The sequence below is a fragment of the Charadrius vociferus genome, unplaced genomic scaffold, assembly GCF_000708025.1.
Source record: "Charadrius vociferus isolate BGI_N301 unplaced genomic scaffold, ASM70802v2 scaffold506, whole genome shotgun sequence".
Classification (NCBI taxonomy): domain Eukaryota; kingdom Metazoa; phylum Chordata; class Aves; order Charadriiformes; family Charadriidae; genus Charadrius; species Charadrius vociferus.
The window spans coordinates 441,364-462,869 of NW_009648677.1; the positions used below are offsets into that span (position 1 = coordinate 441,364).

Sequence of the window (21,506 nt, forward strand, 5' to 3'; positions counted from 1 at the left end):
AGGAAATGTGGTTTAGATTTAAGTTTCTTTTGAAATTTCTTCCTCTTCTTTTCCCTCATCCCCCCTCAAAACACAAACCACAAATCCGAACAACTAGAAGTCCCCAGACTGATGTTTTGCCATATATATCTTTAAAATATTCAGTGTAATCTGGAAAGCCAGAGAGAAAAATTGTCAGTTTGAAAGTCGCTGTCTTTGTTATCCTTTCTTTCCTTTCCCTTCTCTCTCTGGGTTGTTCTCCCTCAAGAACATGCAGCTTTTGTCTCAGCTTTTCTAGTTCATATGTTTGGCAGGGTTTTATCTAGTCTGTGTCACTGGTGCGTGTAAAGTAATTTAAGCTTCAATTTATCCATGTGCTTAAACATTTTGAATGAGGTCCGTGCATTCTCTGATCCCTGGGTTGATCATTCACAGGGTCGCTCTGGAAGGAAGAACCCTCAGGGGGGTAGGTGGGGGTGAAGATACCAGGAGGAACTTAAGGCAGGCATACAATTTAATTTTTAATTGGCTAGGTCTAGAGTGGACAGTTGGCTGGAAATCTCTCTTTCTCTTCCTTTCATTAGAGGTCCTCTGTTAGACAGCTACTACGTGACAAGTTTTCTTGCTGCTGGGCTGAGAGTCTGATGCTGGCTACCATGGCTGATCCTGTAGCAGAAGAACACGCGTCCCAAGTTAGTGAACTCTGTTGCGAATGTGGTCAGTTCCACCTCTTGCTGGACAATCATCTCTACAACTTCCAGGATGAAGTGGATGATGAACTCATCTGCCATATCTGCCTTCAGCCTCTGCTCCAACCTATGGACACACCATGTGGACATACGTACTGTTTCAAGTGCCTTGAAAACTTTATGCAGGAGTATAACTTTTGTCCTATGGATCGGAAAAAGCTCTCTTTCCAGCAGTGCCACAAGTCCAGCCTTCTAGTACGAAACCTGTTGGATAAGCTGATAGTCTTCTGTCCTTTCAAGGCAGAATGTCAGCAGACAATGCAGCGGTGTGAACTAGAAGCTCATCTGCAGAACAGGTGTGTTCCCATTTACATTATATTATTGCTCCTTGTATAATGGTGTCTGTCTGTTGTGCTTCTGACCAGAAACATCCATTCTCAAAACAGTTTTTAAACTGGGGCAAGATGGGACACCAGAGATGACAGAGGGTGAGGCCAGAAAGGTGGGTGGGTGAAGACAGGGTAATTATGTGTGTGTGTTTTAGGGAGGCCAGCTCACATCTGCTACAGAGGCGAAGGGCGAGGTGCTTGCATGCAAGACACAAAACCTATCAAATATATATAAATTTCTGTGTCCTGATCTGGGGCACCTGACCCTGAAAATTATTATAAACATGCTTATTCTTGTTTCACTTGCACAGAGAAGAAAGACAGGCACAAAATCAACACTCTGGAAGCAAGGGATCATGTGGTGTTGCCAGTTTAATTGGTCCAATTAAGATGTGCAATACATAAGTCTTTGATCCAAATAATGTAAGTCCCTCCAAGCTGCACATTATGCAGTTGCTGAATCACCTACTTATAATTCCATTCTCTTCTCTCATTCTTTTGCTAAGAAAGAGAAGCAAATGAAAAATACTACTTTTTTCTTTTTTCCCCTGTGTGCAGGGGAAGGGAGACTTTTTTTTCTTGCGCTTGTCAGCAAAGATGTGTTTTGGTGATTCCACTGCTGGTTAAGCTGGTGACAGGCAGAATACTGTAGCTTTAAAAGAAGTGCAGGTGACAAAGAGCTCTTGCCATGGTGCTTGAAGAACGCTTGTTCCTACCTAGTTAATGATTGCAAGAAAGGGAGCTAAGTACAAGCCTTACTGGAGGTGGAAGCAGACCTTCATTGGCAGTGTGCATTTTGTCAGTGGGCAATGAGAAATGCTACAGGCTTGGTTCCTATCAGCTGTGTTGTAGCTTTTTGTGGCAATGACATATTTTAAAAACAAGTCAACCAGTGAACAGTTATACTTAGGATACCTTTGCAGTTCTAACCAAGGATGTATCCTTGCGGTTCTTGCTTGTCTTCAGTACCCATGAGCTGAGAGCTTTTGTTAGAGCAAAGGGAAGTGTCAGATGATGATTTTGTGCCCCTTTCCCTCGATCTGTGAAAGTTTATAATCCCCTTCTTCTTGCAATTACTTTTTATTGTGCTTTCTTGTTCTCAGGCAGGGCTGAATGCTTAGACTGCAGGGACAGGGCTGCCCAGCTGTGCGGCTGTTGTGTAGCTGGGGCCATGGCCCATACCAGGGCTGGGCCTTCCTCTCTGCTCTGTAAATCTACCCTCGTATCAGTAAACTTCTGTCACTTGTTAATCCATTTGGCACAGGAGTTAAACACAGAAGAGGGAGGCACCCTTAAATGTTTATGTTAGAGACCTGTCTGGAAACCGTATCATTCTGTTATGCATTTCATGGTTCTTTGTATCTTCCTTGGGGAGGGTGTGTTCTTAAAATAGAGGCTATTTCAGCTGGGCTGTGAGCATAGTTAGAAAAAATGAGAAAAGAAAAAAAAAAAGAGAGAAAAATTACACTGGGATTTGTGTGTTCCTGTTTTTTAGTTTTAAGTGAGATTAACTGATAGCAATAGACTTAAGGAAATAAGCATCTAGAAACTTATTTTCTTGGGGGGTTTCTCTGCCTTTTGTAAAATTAATTTGTTTCGCAACATCTTAAGATGGACATGTGCACAAGTGGTTCAATCAGCTTCTGTCTTTAAGTTTCGTGGTCATCTTACTGCTTGAAGAATAAATGACTAGGAATAAGCCAGAGGAAGTAATACCAGGATGAGACTTGTTTAGCCAGAATGTAAATAGTCAAGTTTAATTTGAAAAGTGACTCTGGTAAACACCCAATACTACTCATGTCTCTGAAAGTGATGCTCTTGCAGTCATCACCCTCCTCACCTGCCACAGGTTTTATAAGTACTCTTGATAAAAGAGTTTGGTTTTCCTTGCTCATTTTTTGCTGAGATAGGCTGGCTGTGGTGTAGCTGCATGCCAAGTGCATTTTGTTGAATGTAGAATTAATTCTTGAACCTCTGTGTGGGATTATAAACTCCTCTAAACTGCTTGCATTCAAGTAGAGCCGTCACCTGTGTGGACTGGAGCTGGAGTGCTCTCTGAGGGTCAGGTCTCATTCAGCCAAAAAAAAAAAAAAAAGCAAGTCTTGCTTTCTGCTCTTGCATGTTACTGGTTTGTTAAAAACAAAGCCTAATTCAAGGCTGAGCTTGACACCTGAGCCACTTCCTTTGCATAAAGATACAGTTCATAATCATCTCTAAAAGGTCACAGCTAAGTATTTGCTTATTTTTTAAGAGGTATTGTTTTCTTTATCAAGTGTTTGCCAGGTAAATATTTAGCAAGGGAGACTCCCGTTCCTATTACATTCTGGTTTTCATAATAATTTGCTTAATAATTTTGAAAGTAATAAAATAATAAGCCTGCTCTTAAGCTGATACTAGTACAAGTAGAAGCTGAAAGTCAAATGAGAATGAATTTTAGCATCGGTGATACAAGCTTTGCAGCTGATGAGATCTTGAACATGCTTCTTCACATACCTTTGTCAGAGCTTGCATGTGGTAGGTTAGCCACACAGGCAGAGACTGGCCACTTACAGCCACTGACAATCTTTCTCTAGGTGTCCTGGTTTCAAGAAATACAAATCTGAACTACAGCGGAAAAAGAATCCCATTTCCAAAGGGAAGGAAGATCCCCCTACCAAGGTGGAGACAAACATGCCCAAGGATCCAGAGGTACCAAGTGGAGGATCGTTGCTTGTGGCCGAAAGCTCTGCAGCTGCAGTGGTATCACTGGGGACTGCAGAGCCTGGACTGGTTAATCCAGCTTTTGAGGAGACTGAAGAAGGTGAGAGTTTGATAGAGAAATGTAATTATGTAATTAACATTTATAATATAAAAATGAGGTAATTATCTCAGACAATTCGATTTTTTAAAGTGTCCCCAGCATTCTTAGATATCTTCAATGCTATTCAGCCACCAGTAGCCATCGGAGTACTGTCTTTCCTCAGCTTGTCCTTGAGCACAAGGGAGATGCATTTGTGTGCATCAGGTAGGGCAGGATCAGCTCGCAAGCACAAAACTGTTTGTGCAAAACAATTCAGAGAATCTGTTAGACTGCAGTGAATATTTGCAGTATTCTTTGCAGAAAGAAAGGCAGTCCCTGTAAATGTGAACATGGAGCACTTAAAGCACTTGCAGAAACCAAATAATTAGTAGTTAGGAAATGTTCTTGTTAAGAAAGTGAAATATATAGTCAATTTCCTGGAGTGGTCAGTAACTCTCTAATGGTATGCAGCAAGTGTATTTTTATAGCATAAATTAGTTTTTGGATTACTAGTCAGTTATTAAACTCTTGCAGATAGAAGTAACAATTTCCACTTCAGTATAGAACCAGTTGTCTCAACCCCTGTTAGAAGGCAGCAGCACAGAAATCTCTGTGCCTTGTTTCAGAGTTAGTCTCAGTTTCCAAGCGGGCAGGTGCTGGAGCTGGCAACTGCTGTGCCTGTGCCAGAGTTAATACAGAGGTCAGTTTAATTCTCTGTTGGCTGTTTCTTGAAGTACACTTGGGGCAGGTTTTGCATCTCTTGTGTGACAACTGCAGTTCACCCGGGCAGGCAGTGCGCTTGGCTTCATTAGAGTGTTGGGCCAGCCTAAATGTTGCAGTGCTGGTAGATTTAATACCACTTGTTAACAACTACTTTCATCTTCAAAGTGTCTGAGAAGCATTGCTTAGTCTTCAGTACACTGTAAATGGGTAAACATTACTCCTATTTTACAGGGGGGATGGGAAAAGAGGAGGAAAGGAAATTAGAGGAGGGAAGTTGCAGTGAGCTACTTGTGGTAAAGTCACTGCAATGGCAGACCAGTAATTACAGCTCAGTAGTCCCCTTTTCTAATGGGCATTGTGGAAATTGGCATTTGTTATGCATGTGCTTCTAGTAGGCCAGTAGAAAAATAAATCTCTAAATGGTAAGTGAAACATGCTGAAGGCCCTTTAATAAAATTCAAGAAATAATAATGGAAAAGTTTAAATTTGCCATAAGCTAGGAGAGAATGGGAAACATTCTGGAGAAACTGTAAAGAAACAGAGGCTTTTTAAGTTTTTAATCTGACCTATTGTTCCTTCTCCTGATAGCTGCTTTCCCTCCAGATGCTCTTTGGACACAACCCACCAGTGTTACAAATATTGTGGTGCTATGTGAAGGAAAATTCTATTAATGTGTTGTTTTCTCTCTTCAATTTCCACAATCAGACCTTCCACAGAGAACTAGTCTTGTGGCTGAAACAACCACAATTGAAATTCACCGAGAAGACCCAGAGGAAGAGCTGGGGATGAGGATAGTTGGGGGTAAAGACACCCCACTAGGAAACATTGTTGTTCAGGAAGTCTTGCGGGATTCTGTCATTGCTGCAGATGGAAGAATAGCACCTGGGGACCATATTCTTGAGGTATGTAAAACCCCACTGGTAGTCCCATTGCTTCTCTTGACTTGAGGGGATGGCTGGCAGAGGAGAGTTGCCTAGAAAAATGGGAAATCTCTACAGCTGAGGATTTAAAAGCACTGATCAGACTTGTGTGTTGGTAGCATTGTATATCTGTCGGGACTGAGAAGCAAACATTTGAGGTTACTTGCAGTCATACTCATGTTTACCTTGCATATTTGATAGCTTTTTGAAATTCACACCGTTTTGGATAAATTAAAAAGATTTCTCTCTGATAAATTTCACCCAATAGCACCATTTATCTCCAAACAACTGTGCTCTAGTTAGGAAGTTTTATAATTGCTTGCTCTACTATGTTGCTTAAGCTGCATATTCTCAATGGGCAGGTCCAAAGTTTAAGACCTTACGACTGGAAGTAAGCATCAGATATGTAACGTGAGTAATAAAGTGTACCAACCTCATACCATGCTGACCTACAGCCAGATTTAGTTTCCAGATTAATCATGTTGCATGGCAGTGGGCTAATCAAGGTGACAGAAGCTTCTATGCAGCAGTAAAGCCTAGATGCAGCGAGAACTGTTAGCACCTCCTGGCTATGGCTGCCCAATCATTTGACAAGCCAGAGAGACCTAATTATCCTGTTGGACTGTGGACTTCAGTAAGGACTGGCATCCCCACATGAACAAGTGGCTGATACGATCTCTAAGTTGGTTTCTTAGAACAATAGAGTAACTTCTGTTTTATCCAGTTGTATTGTACATGTCTCAGTCTCGACTGGGTTGTAAACAGGACAGGTCCCCACGCTTAGCAGCCCTATTAACATCCTAAAAGAAGACTGCACAGAGACTTATGTGACAACACACCAAGCAAAAACTAGCTTTTCAAAGTTGCCTTGGTAAAAACATGATTAAACTGATGATTCCAGAGGCTTGTAGGCTATGGAACACTCTTTAACTTAAGAGTGCAGATGGGTAGTCTCTAATTTGAGTCTTCTCCTCCAAGTGTGTATTGAATGCTGGAAGTTACGGGAAAGCAGTTCTGCATTGCCATGGGATGGATGTAAAGATTTAATATTTTGCAGTTCCAGACTTATTAGTTATGTGAATTGTCCTGTCTTGTCCCTGTCCTCAGCTATTCACCATCAACTATGGTCTAATTTCACCTGCTTTCTTCTGCATTCTTTTTTTAGAAAACTCTGCTCTCTGATGTGCATCAGAAGCAGCTGCTTCAGTCACAGCATTGCACGGGGAGTTGCCTCTGAATTTGTGATGTTCTGCACTGTGGACAGTGCCTAAATTATGTAGGTTCTGATTAGTGACTCTGGTTTGTTTGTCTTTCTAGGTGAATGGCGTCAACATCAGCAGTGTGACTCACTGCCAAGCTGTCTCCTTCCTGCGCCACCCAGGTCCTGTTCTCCACCTCATGGTCCTGCAGGAGAAGGGTTTTTCCAATAAGACTGCACAGCAGGATTCCACTTCTGCTACAAACCGGGAAGTGATCCACGTTACCTTGATAAAAAGAGACCGATCCGAACCCTTGGGAATCAAACTGATCAGGAAGACAGATGAGGCAGGGATTTTTATTCTAGATCTGTTAGAGGGAGGTTTGGCAGCCAAAAATGGAAAACTGAGTAGGAATGACAGAGTCCTGTCAATAAATGGCCAGGATTTGAGGCAAGGAACACCTGAGGCTGCTGCGCAGATAATCCAGGTAATTTATGACATGGTGAGGTTGTATGGGTAATGATTCTGCAGCTGTCTGCATTGATGGCAGGGCTCCTGTTCTGACCCAAGGGCTAACAGACCACAGTAGAGCAAACTGCATTCCCTGAAATATCTCTTTGGGAAAGTGACTTCTCTGCGGATGTGTGGGAAGCACCGCTTCCAAATGAAGATAAACGTGAAGAGTGGGAATCCATCATGAGTCATCTCTGACAAGTCTGAAGTGAGGCAGTTGCTCATGGCACTTCAGTTCAGCTGAGGCAATTGGATCTCCTTTGTGTTTGGAGCCTTTCTTGCAGAGTGAATATTTGTATGCACTGTGTAGATGCCTGCAGCAGAGACAAGGAGAGATTAGGAGAGACTCATGCTTCAGTCAAACTGAAGGTGTTTGTTGTGAGATGCAATAGGCTGGCAGCATAGAACAGAACCCTTTTGACTGATTTGAAGCCCTCTCCCCATTTTACCTGTATTTGGGAAGGAAGGCACTTCAGGCTAAAAACATTCTAAAATACCAAATGGGTAGAAGAGAGGTGGTCTTTCCCTGCGCAATAGGAATGCGCTCCTGTTGTGGCATGACAAATGTTGTGCTGAAAGGAGCGGGCAAGGAATTTTTGTTAAGGATTAAGTACGGATTGCTATGTGTGCAGCACACATCACGTAGATCAGTTTAAATTCTTTATCTCCCTGGGCGATGACCTCCAGTTTCTGTTTTTGTCTAAAGATCCTGACACAATACATCTCATCACATACTGTTTATATCCCGGAAAGGATCTGAGGTCAGCAGTGAGGGAGAGCCAGTTCTCTTCCTCGTAATCAGCAGAGGAGTGCAGTGGCATGGGAGAAGAGAAAGAGCAGAGTTCTAGTACTGAGATCCTTTTCTGTGGTATAGATGTGATTCCATTCCATGGCCTCTTAGAATTTTGTTTACATCCTACAAGTGCTGCTCTATTTCTGTTGTAATGGGCAAACATATATCCCGTATGAGGAACTCCTCCTTGATCCTACTGAAATCAGTAACCAAAGACTCAGAACTGGCTTCGTTAGGTTTGGGGATTGAATTCATTTTGAAGTGACATTTGTGTAAAACTCTGACAGTCTTCCAAACATTTGTTCTTCTGAGGGCTAATTCAAATTGGTGGTTAAATGTAATTTTAATTTTCATTGCAAACCATTTGCAGAAAAGAGTCCTCCTACCTGTAAATTACCATTTACAGCTATATACATATGTGCAGCTGTGCGTACATAGTCTAGTACTCCTGGCTGAATGGGAGGGCAAATCCCCATTTTAGGACGTGATGTTTACAATATATTTAAGAAAGACATGGATGTGCACCAACTTGTCTGGAAAAAAATTGCTCTATCTGAAGTGACTTTGGAGGCAAGAGGCCTTTTAAATTTCAGAAAACAGAAACTCTCCTGTACTAGTTTAAAAAAAAAAAAAACAAAACAAACCCAAACCAGTTGATGCAGTTCCTCTTTTGAGGCCACGGAATTCACTGCTGCCAGGGTGCTGTGGCACCAGGGAAACGGTCCCATGTCAAGAAGTGAGAGCGGCAACTGTACTTCTCTCATCCATTGCAGGAAATGCCCCAAGTAAAGCACATACGCCTTACCCCAATGGAGTCCTTCACAATGAGGTTTTGTCAAATTATCTGAAAGAACAAACCAAATTAGAAGAGCAGTAACAATAGTGAATACTTTCCCTGTATTTCTGCCAAGGCCAGACATACAGCTGGTTAAGTGTTTAATTGGCAGCAATCTTAGACAAAAGGTCATGTCTTCAGGTACTCTGGGAAAAAAATGGGTGGGAGATGTTTAACAATAGACGTGGTACATAAGCTGGGAGGGGAAGAGTTTTAACAAGTTTCTTTACAATAAAAGAAAAAAGCATCCAGTACTCATGTCGCAGTCATCCATCATGTGGACCAGTCAGTGTTCTAGCTCTGTTCATTTTGTATCACAACACAATATGCTATTTTGGTTATTTGTACTGAAGTAGAGGAATTAATCATCTCTTTCCATTCTCTCTTGTTTGGCATTTGTGGGGGAAGGAGGCATGAGTGAAGCCTGCCTCTACTCCTGTTCCTTCTGACTAACATTTGCTAATTCCTTTTTTCTTTTCACCTATGGATTTTGTGGTTCTTCACAAAAAACATTGCATCATGTTTCATAGCCCTGTTTCAGGTTCTGTAGAAACTGATGCCAACCCTTCTCTCTCCCCAAGAGAATGACAGGAGCCATCCCAAGTTTCTAATTTATGTTTCTATCCATTTTATTTACACTCTTTTTGTTTCTCCTGGCAGACCACTGAATCAAGAGTGAACTTTGTCGTCTTGAGGCAGCCAGGTGTACAGCTGGCAGACCTGGTAGAAGATGGCAGCACATCAAATAGCAGCAGCAGCAGCAGCAGCAGTAGCAATGGAGGAAGCCCGGTGCACCATCGGAGAAGACTAGACCAGAATCACTATAGACGAAAATCTAACTACCAGAAGGTGAGTTTTGTAAATAACAGAAGAAGGGCTGGTTATTCTTGGTCTAGCAGATCTATTATGTTTGCTCCGTGATGGCAATTTATCATATAAGACTGATCAGTAGCTCCATTTCTTCTTGAGCTATTGCAAAGCAGCAGGTTTGTGCCTTTTGGTACTGGAGAACCATACATTTGTCATCTACTGGGAAACATAGTTTTTCAGGGAAAAACATATCAAAATTTCTTCAAATGTCTCTAACATTGATGCAGAACCAGTGTCTAATCCTTTCCTGTATGGAAAGGGCAATGGGAAATTTACCATTCATGAGATGCTTGGGACTTGCTTCTTGACATCCATCAAGCACAACACGTTCAGGGCATTGCATGATGACACTAAATTATGCTTCTGGTTTGGAGCTAGAGGGCTTTATGGTACAGAAGTAGAAACTACACAAATAACACTGTAGTGCTCCTGTGACTTCAGTGTTGCATCTGCCGTCTGTTTGCATATTATAAGAAACAGCATGAGCAAGTCAGCATGCCAGTCTGTTTGTTGTGCTGAGAGATTTGCTCTACGATTAGAACGTCCATTTCAGCGCAAAAACTTGCTATAACTGCTTAGTCTTCTGTGTTTAAATGTCTCTGGAGTTTAGTAAGTGGCTGTCATAAATGGCTGGAGTGTGGTTCCTTGATTTACATCCTAATACTGTTTCTGCAGCACATGTTGTAATGTGTGCTTTCACTGCACCTTAAACATTTAGTAGCAGTCAGAGAGGTTGATTGCTTGGTATGAATGGCCTTGAAATGAGTTCATAGCTTGTTCCTCAGTGCAAAATTGTTTTCCTCTGAGTGAGCATCTCTACAGCAAACGAACGTGGGATCATTAGGAGAGCAGTGCCTCAGTTGTGGTGGTATCGCTTAGGACATATGGGGTAGTATTTCTACCCAGAGCAAGCACATGAGAAGAGGACTTTGACATCCAGCAATATTGCTGAAATGTTCTGGATTAAAGATATAAGATGTTCTGTTATTTTCTTCCAGATCTCGGCTTCTCATGTTAATTGCGTTAATGAAGCTGCATTTTGTACTGTCATTCCTCTGTAGGATTTACCTCAGGGATACGCAAGTCATGAAAAGACAGTTGCAATAAAAAAGGAACCAAAGGAATCTTTAGGAATAACAATTGGAGGTGGAAGGGATAACAAAAACAAGCTCCCTATATATGTAACGAGTGTGCAGCCCATCGGATGCCTCTTCAGGGATGGCAGAATCAAGCGAGGTAAGGAGGCTCTCAGACCCTTTATCCTTTAGGAGCTGTGCGTTTGGGTTTTTTTCAGTGAAAGTTGGACTTGGACACTAAAGTGAGGCTGGAAACAGGGTTCCACATGAGACCTTGATGCAGAAATGAGCTTCATAGCAAAAGGTCTGTGATAATCCTGTCTTATTTAATCAACAGGAGATGTACTTTTGAGCATAAATGGCATTGATTTGACGCACCTGAACTACTATGAAGCTGTCTCAGCACTGAAATCTAATGCAGCTTCCCACTCAGTTGTACTGAAAGCCTTGGAAATCATTTCATTGAACTCGACAGAGCCATCTCTGGACATCAAGGAGCAAGGATTCAGCTGGTCTCCCCTCTGGATCACATGGCTTGGATTGCCTAGGTATGTTTGTTCGGTGACTGTATAGAGATCTGCTCAATCACAGAGTTGACTTTCACTCAAACACTAGGAATTAATTGCTTTGTTGGTTGACTTGGAAGCATTACTGGTATTCTCACTTAGCTGAGAAGGCAGTGGAAAGCCTTGTTTGTCAATGAGATCACAGTATATTGTATGCATAAGAAACTTCCACTGCTTTTTATGGTGTGACCCATTGTTCCCCTACTTCTGTTGGACAGTAGCTGCATTTCAGAAGTTCCTGAAAACCTTTTTTTCTAAGAGAACTAACATAGAAAATGAGAAGTATAGATTCTGGCGTTTGAGGCACTGAGTTGACATATAGTCAACATAGATACAGTCCCAGCTAAAATATTATTAACTGAAATCACTCTGGTCTTTCTGGATCGCGTAACATAAGCCAACAGATACCTGTGCTGTTTTATAGTTTCTAATCTGATCATCTCAGTTAGGGACAGGCATTCTTTCTGTCTAATTCTTTTTCGCTGTTGTAATTGCGTCGCCTTTGCATGAAGCAGAAATGATACTGAATAATTGAGTTTTCCTGCTGCAAAGGTTTGGACGATAGACTTAGCACAAATATTAGCAGCAACTTGGTAAGTTCCAGATGACAGGGCTGGGGCTTTGAAAGCTTGAATTTTTATCCCCTTCCTGGAAAGGTGAACCTCTGGTTTGCTTACTTTTGCAATTTCATAGAATCGCTAAGGTTGGAAGGGACCTTTAAGATCATCAAAATACATTCAACTGTGAAAGGTAGAGTCTGTTCTCATTCCAGCTGACTGAGAAGGATCGTGCAGGATATGCACGGGGAACAATAAAGCCAAACCCTTCTGTGGGAAGCTCGAATTATTTACAGCCTTGTTTTTTGGGGCACCTGAAAGAAGAAATACTAACAAAGCCTCTGCTATGTTACCCTCATGTTACTTAGCAGCCAGTAAATGCTAAGCAAAACAGCCCAAGGAAGGTAGCTTTTGTGTCTCGAGCGACAGTAACTTGGCTGGTATTCAGCACCGTCCTACCGGTTCCCTCTGCTCTCCCAGGGAACCAGCCTGTCTGCTCTGTGCGGGCCCAGTATGAACTAGCCTGAGCTGCACCTGGGTAGCCCAAACTTGAGTACAAACCCTCAGATGCTGGCTGGTGTTTGTTCCTCAGGGGTGCTCCTGCAGTGAAATATAGCAAGGTAAAACCTGGCTGCACTTTCTCCCTTCTTCCTTTTCCAATTTGCTTGGATGTCTGGTGGCTTGCAGCTTCACCACACTTTCCGCTACAGGGACTGGAGTCCACTCTTTGCTCACTGGTCGCCTGCCTTCATTTCAAGAGTACGCTGACATTATCTGCCATTTAATACATCGCTGGAAATTCTTTTGCTGCTGGTATTAATGTTGGCCCCTCTTCATTTGACTTGCTACCGAAGCAAGGAGCAATGATTTCAGATGCCCTTTCTGCTCTTCAGCCTTCCTTTCTTACTCTGACTTGAATTCAGGAACCTGAATTTGTCTGCTGTTCTTGCGAGGGTGGTTAGGAGGCACAAAACAAGTTTATTTCATTTCAGGATCCGACAAAATCTTCCTTCTTGTTTCCAGTAATAAAAATGGCTGTAAATTTTGCGCTTCCTCACTCATTTTCCAATCTGCTCACAGTAAGACCTGGTAGCATTTTAGCTCACATTGCAGAGGTCTTGACCCACACAAACAGGGTTCCTTCTGAATGGGACTAAACCAGGAGTGCTGCAGAGGAATGCCCATTCACTCCGGCCCAAACAGACCCTGTGTGTACCACACTAACACTGGATTACTGAAAATGCCCTGCAGTGTACCAAAACTAGACCTTGTGTCCTCAGCACCAGTTGTTTCACTTGGGTCTGTTCCTTTTGGGCTGCCCTGCTAGAGTAGACACAGCCTCAGTATGCTAAAACATTTTGCAGTACAGTGTGAAAGTTTAAAGCTTATTACTGATAGCATGTGCAATTTTGGGTGTTCAGCTTCTTTTTTCTAGTTACTACTCAAATCCAGCAGAAATATCCTTTCTTCCTTAGAGGAAACCCATGTATTTCTTTCTAGTTTGAAGTCGAACTTTATGCTGAAAGACTGGGGCCTGAAGTTAGTGCTCAAGGCTAGGGAAGTGTATTCAGTTGCTACAACACCTTAGCCCGCAGTGTTTAATTCTAGCCTCGATTCTTGTATCTGTGGTTTTCTGTTAATGCCAAATACTGTCTGTCATCTCGGCACACTTGGTGATGTGGTTTCTGAAACGTGGAGCCCCTGTAGCCCATCTTGCAGAACTTGTGTTATGTGGCAGACTACTGTTGTGGAAGCATTTTAGGAGACAGGTGGCAGCCCTGGTCCTGTGACTTTCTTGGGACCCTGGGTAACAGAGGGAATAACACGAGCATCTTGGTCACGTTCTTCCTAAAAGAAAGCTGCTCTTGTGCTCCTCAGGCTGCTTTCACAGCGCAGCACTTGGTGGGTAAGCTTGGAGCATCTTCCACCTCTCACCATGGCCAGTGCTGCACACTTCCAGTGAAGATACAAATATCTCCACAAGAGGGACAGTGTAGTAATACTGTTCCATCTAACCTCAGGCAGCTGAGGTACCGGCTGTACCGAACCAGGTGGCTGGTATCTTTCTTGCATTTTTGTAATACAACTGTGGATACCTCTACTGTCCTTCTAAACTTACTCCTTCTCCATTCTTTGCTTTATTAGTAATCAGTGGTGGTGAGTGTTCCAGGTTAGTTGGATGCCACTGCTTATTGCTGCTAAACGTTTATCATCGCCACTGTGTGTGTCACAGAAGACAGGATAGGAACTTTACGTGATTTCTTCATAGTAATATGTTAAATCAATGCCAGCTACTGATAGTATAAAATACCATCTCAAAATGCTGGTTTGGAGGGGGTATGTGTCCTAATTCATTGCGCACTGAATCCTAAAGATACTAGAAATACCACGTTTACAGACTGATTTACCTTTTCTCTATAAAAGCTTTGACTCTTGAAAGCGATCACTGTGTACAGTGTGGCTCATGGATAATTCTCAGGGGGTAGAAAAGCAGTTTTCCTTCTTCCTTGAGGTGTAGCTGAAGCCAGTCTCCATGAAGTCTGAGCTCTTGCTGCAGCAGTTAGGTGCTCCCTGCCATGGCCCCGCTGGAGCGACGCACTCCACAAACTCTGAAAGTTTGCAGAACTGCAAACTCAGCAGGGTGTTTGTCAGAATAAACCTCGCACCTTTACTTTCTGCAAAGTCTGAAGTTCTTTTCCCACAGTCATTTTCCACTATAGTAAATTAACATTTCTCTTCCTAAAAACCCTTTTTTATATGGCAAACTGATTTCTAGCAAGCAGCCTTTTCCAACTCTTCGAGAATGTGTTTAATGCTTTTATTTATGTTCTGTGGTGACGTAGTGCAACCACTCTTGCTCTCTGGGCTATTTATTTGCACTAGCTGCCACATACATTTCTCATAGCTGTGTTTTTACACTTGTGTGGTACCAGTAGAAGAAAACCATCAGTAAGTGAGAGCTGGGTCTTCCAGTGTTTGTGTGTGAAGAATTCACAGGAAAGTAAATTACAGTTTGAAAGTAGATAATTGGATCTTTCTCCTAGTGAGAAGTTAACTGAGAAGGCTTTTGAAATCTGAAACTCAGCTGCAAACTGCTCAAGCAAAGCCCTCGAGGCAAAAACGTTTATTAGGAAAAGTTTAGCTGCTGGAATACCTCAGTGGGGCGATCAGCGGCAGTTTCACACAGTGTAGCTCTGGCAGCGCCTCGGTGCCAGAATATAACCTGACTGTAAGCCAGAGTACACGAGCTGCTTGCCTGCGCTCCTGCCACACCTTTTCAGACGCCTCGCATAGGCTTTGCATGTCTTGTGCTACAAACTCAAGGAGCAAGTGCTGTTAGCGCTTATAAATCACATTCTCCAAGGCAGCCCGAGCGCTGCAGCATACCCCAGGCTTACTGAGAAGACACACCTCAGTGGCCGGCATTCAAAAACAGTGGTCTGTGATCTCTCCCTGAGGAGTCTGATATCTTACTGTACACAGCAATCCTGGGTGTAGGTCCTGCAGGAAAGACCTTTTGTATTCGGACGTGGTAGTTAGTAGACAAAAGGCTGCCATACCTCAAATGTTTGCTTTCCATCAGTGATACAGAGCTGCTGAATGCCTTCATTGTACCAAGCATGTAGCGTACAGATGGAATAATAAAAAGCTGATTCTCATATATTGCATGGGTGTAACTGCTGTTCATGATTAATTTGGTTTTGTCACCAGTACTGTGCACGTTCATTAGTAGAATTAATAAAGTTATTAACAAATCCTTCAGGGCACAAACCCCTTTAGAGAATGGCAATTTTCTGTTAACTCAAACTAGCACTGACAATACTGAGAAAAGATTTCTAAAGGACTGGCATCTTCAGATTTGCGAATTATCCCTGTAACATGCCCTGCAAAGGGGTTGCCTCAAGTCCTTAAATAAAGAAAATAAACATGAGGCTGTTACATAGCTGCACTTTCCGCAAGGGAAAACATAATTTTCTGGTTAGGCAGTTTTCCTCGAAACACACTCATCAGCATGCTTTGTTTTTGACTGTGCCTGTCTTCGCAGCCACCTTCACTGCTGTCAAGATATTGTCCTTAGCAAAGGTAACCTGGAAAGCTGGGGCTTCAGCATTGTCGGAGGCTTTGAGGAAAGCAAAGGAAACCAGCCATTCTTCATCAAAACCATAGTGCCGGGGACTCCCGCCTTCCGAGACAGGAAACTCAAGTACGTATGAGCTGCCCTGCGGGTCTCTGGTCTGTGTCAGAAACTATTGGTACTTATGTCAGCGTGCACTGGTTTACTGAGGGGCTGTCTCTTACCCTTTTAACGAGTGAGCTAAAAGTTAATGACTTCTAATTCTTAGACACTCATTTGTGCAGTTAATACTGTTACCAAAGTCGTAACAAAGTGTAACAAACCAAGTCCTATATTAATGAATGTTTTAATTTCTTTATAAAGGTGCAACTAAAAGGAATTAACAGTTACATTTTAAAAGGCTGTCAAGGTTTTAATTGAGTAATTAGATAAAAGTAGAAAGGAGATGTTTGAAAAGGGAATCTTGGAGGCTCCAGAGTATAAAATCCCCTGGATTAGGAAAAGTATCCCAATGGCAGCAACAAAAGCCCTCTTGTGCAGGAAACTTAAACTGAGCTTTGCTGACCTGTTTGTTAGCGATTGCAGCGACTGGAGGAGTGAATAGTGGAGCCAGATGACCCCACAGAACTTTCTTGCAGTGTTCTCCCTGAGAACCAACAGAGCGGGCTTCCCAGCAAGCATGTCACAGGCCGTAAGTGCAGGACTGTAAAAAAAATAAGTGAGGCTGCGGTCTTGCAGGGGACATAGTTTTGGTGTAGGGAGCTGGGCTTTACTGCCCTGAAACAGCCTAGAGAACACAGCTGGCTCAGGTGGGAGGACTGGTGTCAGCTGGGCTCCTGTTTGAGGGCTAGGACAGCAATGCACTTTCCCCATTAGACACAGGGAAGGTAGCTGGCTGGCTTCCGCGCCTCACATCATCACGCCTGAACGGTACAACCACACAGAAGATAGCTTGGCGTGCCATAGAGGTGGGCAGATCAGGCAGGACTCCCAAACCTCTACTGTATTGAGCTACAGCATGACAGCACACTGCAGTGTCGTGAGCACTTCACCGCAGTGATTGCTAGTGAAGTAGCTGTAGGAGCAACCTTGGTGATGAGTGTGTTTATCAGCACAAATGTGTTTTCTGTAACTTTTCCCACTGGTGACCTTCATTGCTGTGTCACTCAAGTGCCAGCCGTGTCCTCCTTTTGCCTTGCCTTCTTTGACTCAGAAGCAAGCCTCTGACAGCAACCACTCACTCTGCTTGCATCCATTCCTTGCCCCTAATCTTTCATCCAGTGAAAAAGTTGCTTCAACAAAGAGTTCACCGTCTTGGCTCAGGGTGGGCGAGATGACTTGGGGGTCCTGGGGTGCAGTGTTAACAATAATTAAGTCCTGACAAGCATGTTTCCTGTCTTCTGATTAGGTGTGGAGATGAAATAGTGGCAGTAAATGGAGTGCCCGCAATAGGAATGAGCAACTCGGAACTAATCCCAATGCTGAAGGAGCAAAGGAACAAAGTCACGCTTACTGTGGTGTCCTGGCCGGGAAGCCTCGTGTGAAAGCTCAAACAAAACGCACAATGGTATCAGGTATCATTTGGCCATCACACAAAGCTAAGCCTGGGACAGATAAACCAAGGGAACACTGAACTCTTGCTACACAGTATATTGCCGTGGAAGACTTTTAGCTTCCTTTTCGGAGAACATTTCTTTACAGTGCTGAAGTTATCAACAAATCGGGTCATTGGATTCAAAGTAATGGTTAATCTGAAAAGTTGTTGCAGCTTCCTGGGCTCATTAAAGCGCTTTAGAATTGGTGTTGCAGAGAAAGCTCTTCTTCCAGTGTTCCTCTACAAATCACCTTTGAGGCGCTTTCCTCAATTTTAGCTCTGTTTGCCATTTAGTATTTTGAACAGGTTAAAACAGGCATGACTGTCCAATTTCCCCTGCTGGTCTAATACAGTTCTGCTACTGATCTGACTGCCATTCTTGGACATTGAGTCATTTTATATGAGCTTTTAAAAGCCACCAATAAAACCATAAGGATGTGGACCTAATTAAGCAGTTCCTATAGCCCCAAGTCTTGATATTTTTAGGTTACTGAAACCTAATGAATGTTGAAAAACCAATTGTAACTCTCAGCTGACAGCTGAAGAGCTGCTATGTTAGTGTGGTGGAGCTGTGTTGGCTTGTATGAAGGTCCTATCACCAGGCAGCTGTTGCGAATCCTGATTTGGGATCCTGCCGAATATGCCTATTTGTCACTAATCCTGATTTAGGACCCTGCTGACTATGCTGATTTGTCATGAAAGGGTAATTTAGACTGCTTAAAGAACCTCTGTCAGTGGTATCAGCAAAAGTGGTTTCACTGAAAATATGATGTTGTAAAAGTGCGAGGGCAAGGTTCACTCTCTCACTTACCACACAGAGGATATAACAATGATTCAACGTTACCAAGACACAAATCAAAGTTATGATAATACAAAGTTATGCACAATATTGGTCACTTGCCAAAGATATGCCATTGGTAAAAGGTCTCTCCGCCTTGAGGAGCAACCTCGAGAGGTGTCCCAGCTCAAGGGGAGATCACTGCCACGCAGCCAGCTACTTGGCAGGGAGAGCTCAAAGGCAGCTCACTCAGGCTGTCATATTTATGGGATAAAGTGGTTGGCTTGTAGTCAAATTACATGCTGTTGTGGAAAAGGTACGCCTGAGACTCCTTGTACACACACAACTTTGTTCCTTGATAAATGAGTTGTGGAAAAGCCACCCACTGCTCATGTGCTAATTGCATGATCGGTGTTCCAAGCTCATATGCATCGATGCTCACTGCGTCACTGCTCCTTTGGGGGTTTTCACAGCACAGATTGGAACTAGAAAAGTTCTTGGGCCAGATACAACTTAGGCCTTTACCTCCTCTGGAGCCTGAATCAATCAAACTTACCACTAGTTTGGTCAAGGACTTGAGTGCATCTGTCTCAGTAGCCAGAGATAAGGAATTTGTTTAATTTTCATCCCGTTCCATTTCATCCCCAGTTTTATGACTTGATAAAATGACCAGCTTTTCCCACAGAAGGCGGATAATTAAGCAAACAGGCTAGTTACAAGAAACCTCTGTCCCAGGATGCTGGCTTATTTTTATCAGTTTCCCAGTGATCAGATGCAGAGTTATTGCAGGCGGGAGGAGGAGATACCTGACACTTGAAAGGCTGAGGGACTTGGGTCTTCTTAGTCTGGAGAAGAGAAGACTGAGGGGGGGATCTTATCACTGCTTATAAATACTTAAAGGGAGGGCACCAGGTGGATGGGAACAGTCTGTTTTCAGTGGTGCCCAGTGATAGGACAAGAGGGAACAGGCACAAACTTGACCATGGGAAGTTCCATCTCAACCTGAGGAGGGACTTCTTTACTGTGAGGCTGGCTGCCTCAGCCACAGGGTACCAACTGTATGAAATAAGCCACCTGCAGGACAGTGTGCCTGGTTTGGCTTCAGTTCAAATCCACTGCATAGTTACAATTCAGAATAAGAGAACTGAGGCCAAGGCAGGTTGGTCGCACCTATAACACCTTGCTAAATTCCTGCCTGGAGACTCCACAGGAAGCAATTCCCTCCTTTTTTGGAAGGCTGTTTATCAGCAGGAGAAATGACGGACCTTCTTCAAACCGCGTTGTGTTGAGAGAGATCTTCCCTCTTACGCTGTCTCTGCTGTAGCTTTTATGGGGCCAGCTCAGATTATAAGAATCCAAGGAGTTTCTCCCCCCCTGCCAAAATGCTACCTAGAACGAATGTTTAATTCCTTCTTGTAGTAAACTGGCTGCAGGTAAGTGCCCATCATTGTCTTCAGCAGTGCTTTTCTTAGGGCTGGCTACTTTGTAATTAGCTATTAATTACTGCCAAGTAGAACTGTTCCTTGCTAGATGACTTAGTCCTGTACATACGGAGTGACTTCACTGCCTTCGGCTGTTAGCTTAAGGCAGTAGATAGGCTCTGCTAACAGGCCCTGCTATTATACAGAAATGGCTTAGGATTCAATCCTCACAAAAGCCTCCCTGGCACATAGTGTGGCCTCTTTGGTTGATAAATACCGCTCTGGACTTTGACAGCAGAAACAAGTGCGTGGCCAGCTGGGCTCTGGGGCCTTTCCCCCCCCCCCTTTTTTCCTACTGAACACTGATAATTCAGAAGTCAGAAAGGTGCCTGTGGAAAACTACTCACTTGAATGCTCTCTGACACAAAGAAACAGGAAAACCTGAAGGAATTTTTGTCTCTTTCCAATCAATGTGCAGAATCTGTGCCTGGTATGGAACAGTAAATATTTATGTAGAGAGAGAGAGGGCAATTCCTACTGAGTAGTACCAAATGTCACTTGTATAAAGTACAGTCGGAAAAAGCCATGCAGCTGGTAGTCAGATGGTTTAAGTGAAGAGGATGCTGCAGCATCAAAGGCAGCGTGATTTTTACTATTACTCCATCTCGTTTCAAGGTGCCTTCAACTTCACCAAAATGTCCTAGTAATTTAAGTATTGTCTCTGAGATCAGCTTGTTAATAGATGTGGAATTTCTTTTGATGCCTTTATAAATTATTGTAATATTACTGAAAAATATGTATTATGGGTGGTTTTTTTAACCTTTCCTTCTAGTGTATCGGCTAATGCCACCAGAATAGGTCACCTCAACGACAGACGCTTCTCCGAGAAACTGACCTTGTGAGGCAGGAAAGAGGGTAAATGTCTTCTGCTTCTCCCAGGAAAGGAGCTATGGCTGTGACTGGGAAAAAAACCTGAACAAGAGCAAATTCCCCGTAGCCTTCCCCTGTCTGCGAGGCTGGCCGCAGCCCATGAGTGCCCATGGGGCTCAGAATTGACTGGACTGGAAAGCTAATCCAGGGAATAAACAAAGCTTTATTCAATGAGGCTTAACTCCCCCATTCAACGGCTGCCGCCGTTGCTCCCAGAGGAACTGCGTGTCGAGGCCAGGGGTTGAGTTAGCTTTTGGTGTGATTTCTACCACTGCAGTGCAGGCAGCACAAAACATCCGCGACTGGAACAGCAGTGTCTGATCGGCTGGGAGAAAGGCATCATTGCCATTAACCATATGCTGCACAACCATCAGGAAGTTAGCGCCTCTCCTCCTTAATGCTGTGCCCGTTTCACAGTGTCAGGAGCTGAAGGACCTGCCAGAGGTTCCCCAGGACGCCTTATACCTCCTCTCCACCTGAAGCTGGCTGGTGCTTGGGTAACAAGACTTGTGCAAGCGCTCAGCTCTGGCTGTGAAGTTCACCCTCAGTGATACTCGGCACCTGGGGCATCCTGCACTCAGTCACGCACATCTCCAGCTTTGGTCCCGTACAAGTACTGATGCCACCAGCCCAAGAACTGGCCTCTTGTGAGAATTGTTAGTCACCATTCAGTGTTCCCCAGGGAAGACTACCATGAAACCTGCAGTAGTTACCTGACGCAAGTAAAGATTATTTCCAAAGCCCCACCTTTAGACTTCTCTAACACATTAAAGGCAAACCTTTCACCTCTATTTATTTAACTAAAATAAAACCATTTCAA

The 21,506-nt window shown here is 43.4% G+C and overlaps 1 protein-coding gene across 1 annotated transcript; it reads left to right on the top strand.

Moving 5' to 3' along the window:
• The first annotated feature begins 635 nt into the window (after positions 1-635).
• On the top strand, positions 636-17,518 carry LOC104287778 (ligand of Numb protein X 2-like). Its single transcript, XM_009886509.1, has 9 exons — positions 636-1,024; positions 3,631-3,857; positions 5,265-5,461; positions 6,797-7,165; positions 9,480-9,668; positions 10,751-10,925; positions 11,103-11,313; positions 15,934-16,092; positions 17,372-17,518. The coding sequence occupies exons 1-9, from the start codon at positions 636-638 to the stop codon at positions 17,505-17,507; spliced, it is 2,052 nt and encodes a 683-aa protein (XP_009884811.1). The 3' UTR covers positions 17,508-17,518.
• The last annotated feature ends 3,988 nt before the right edge of the window (positions 17,519-21,506 follow it).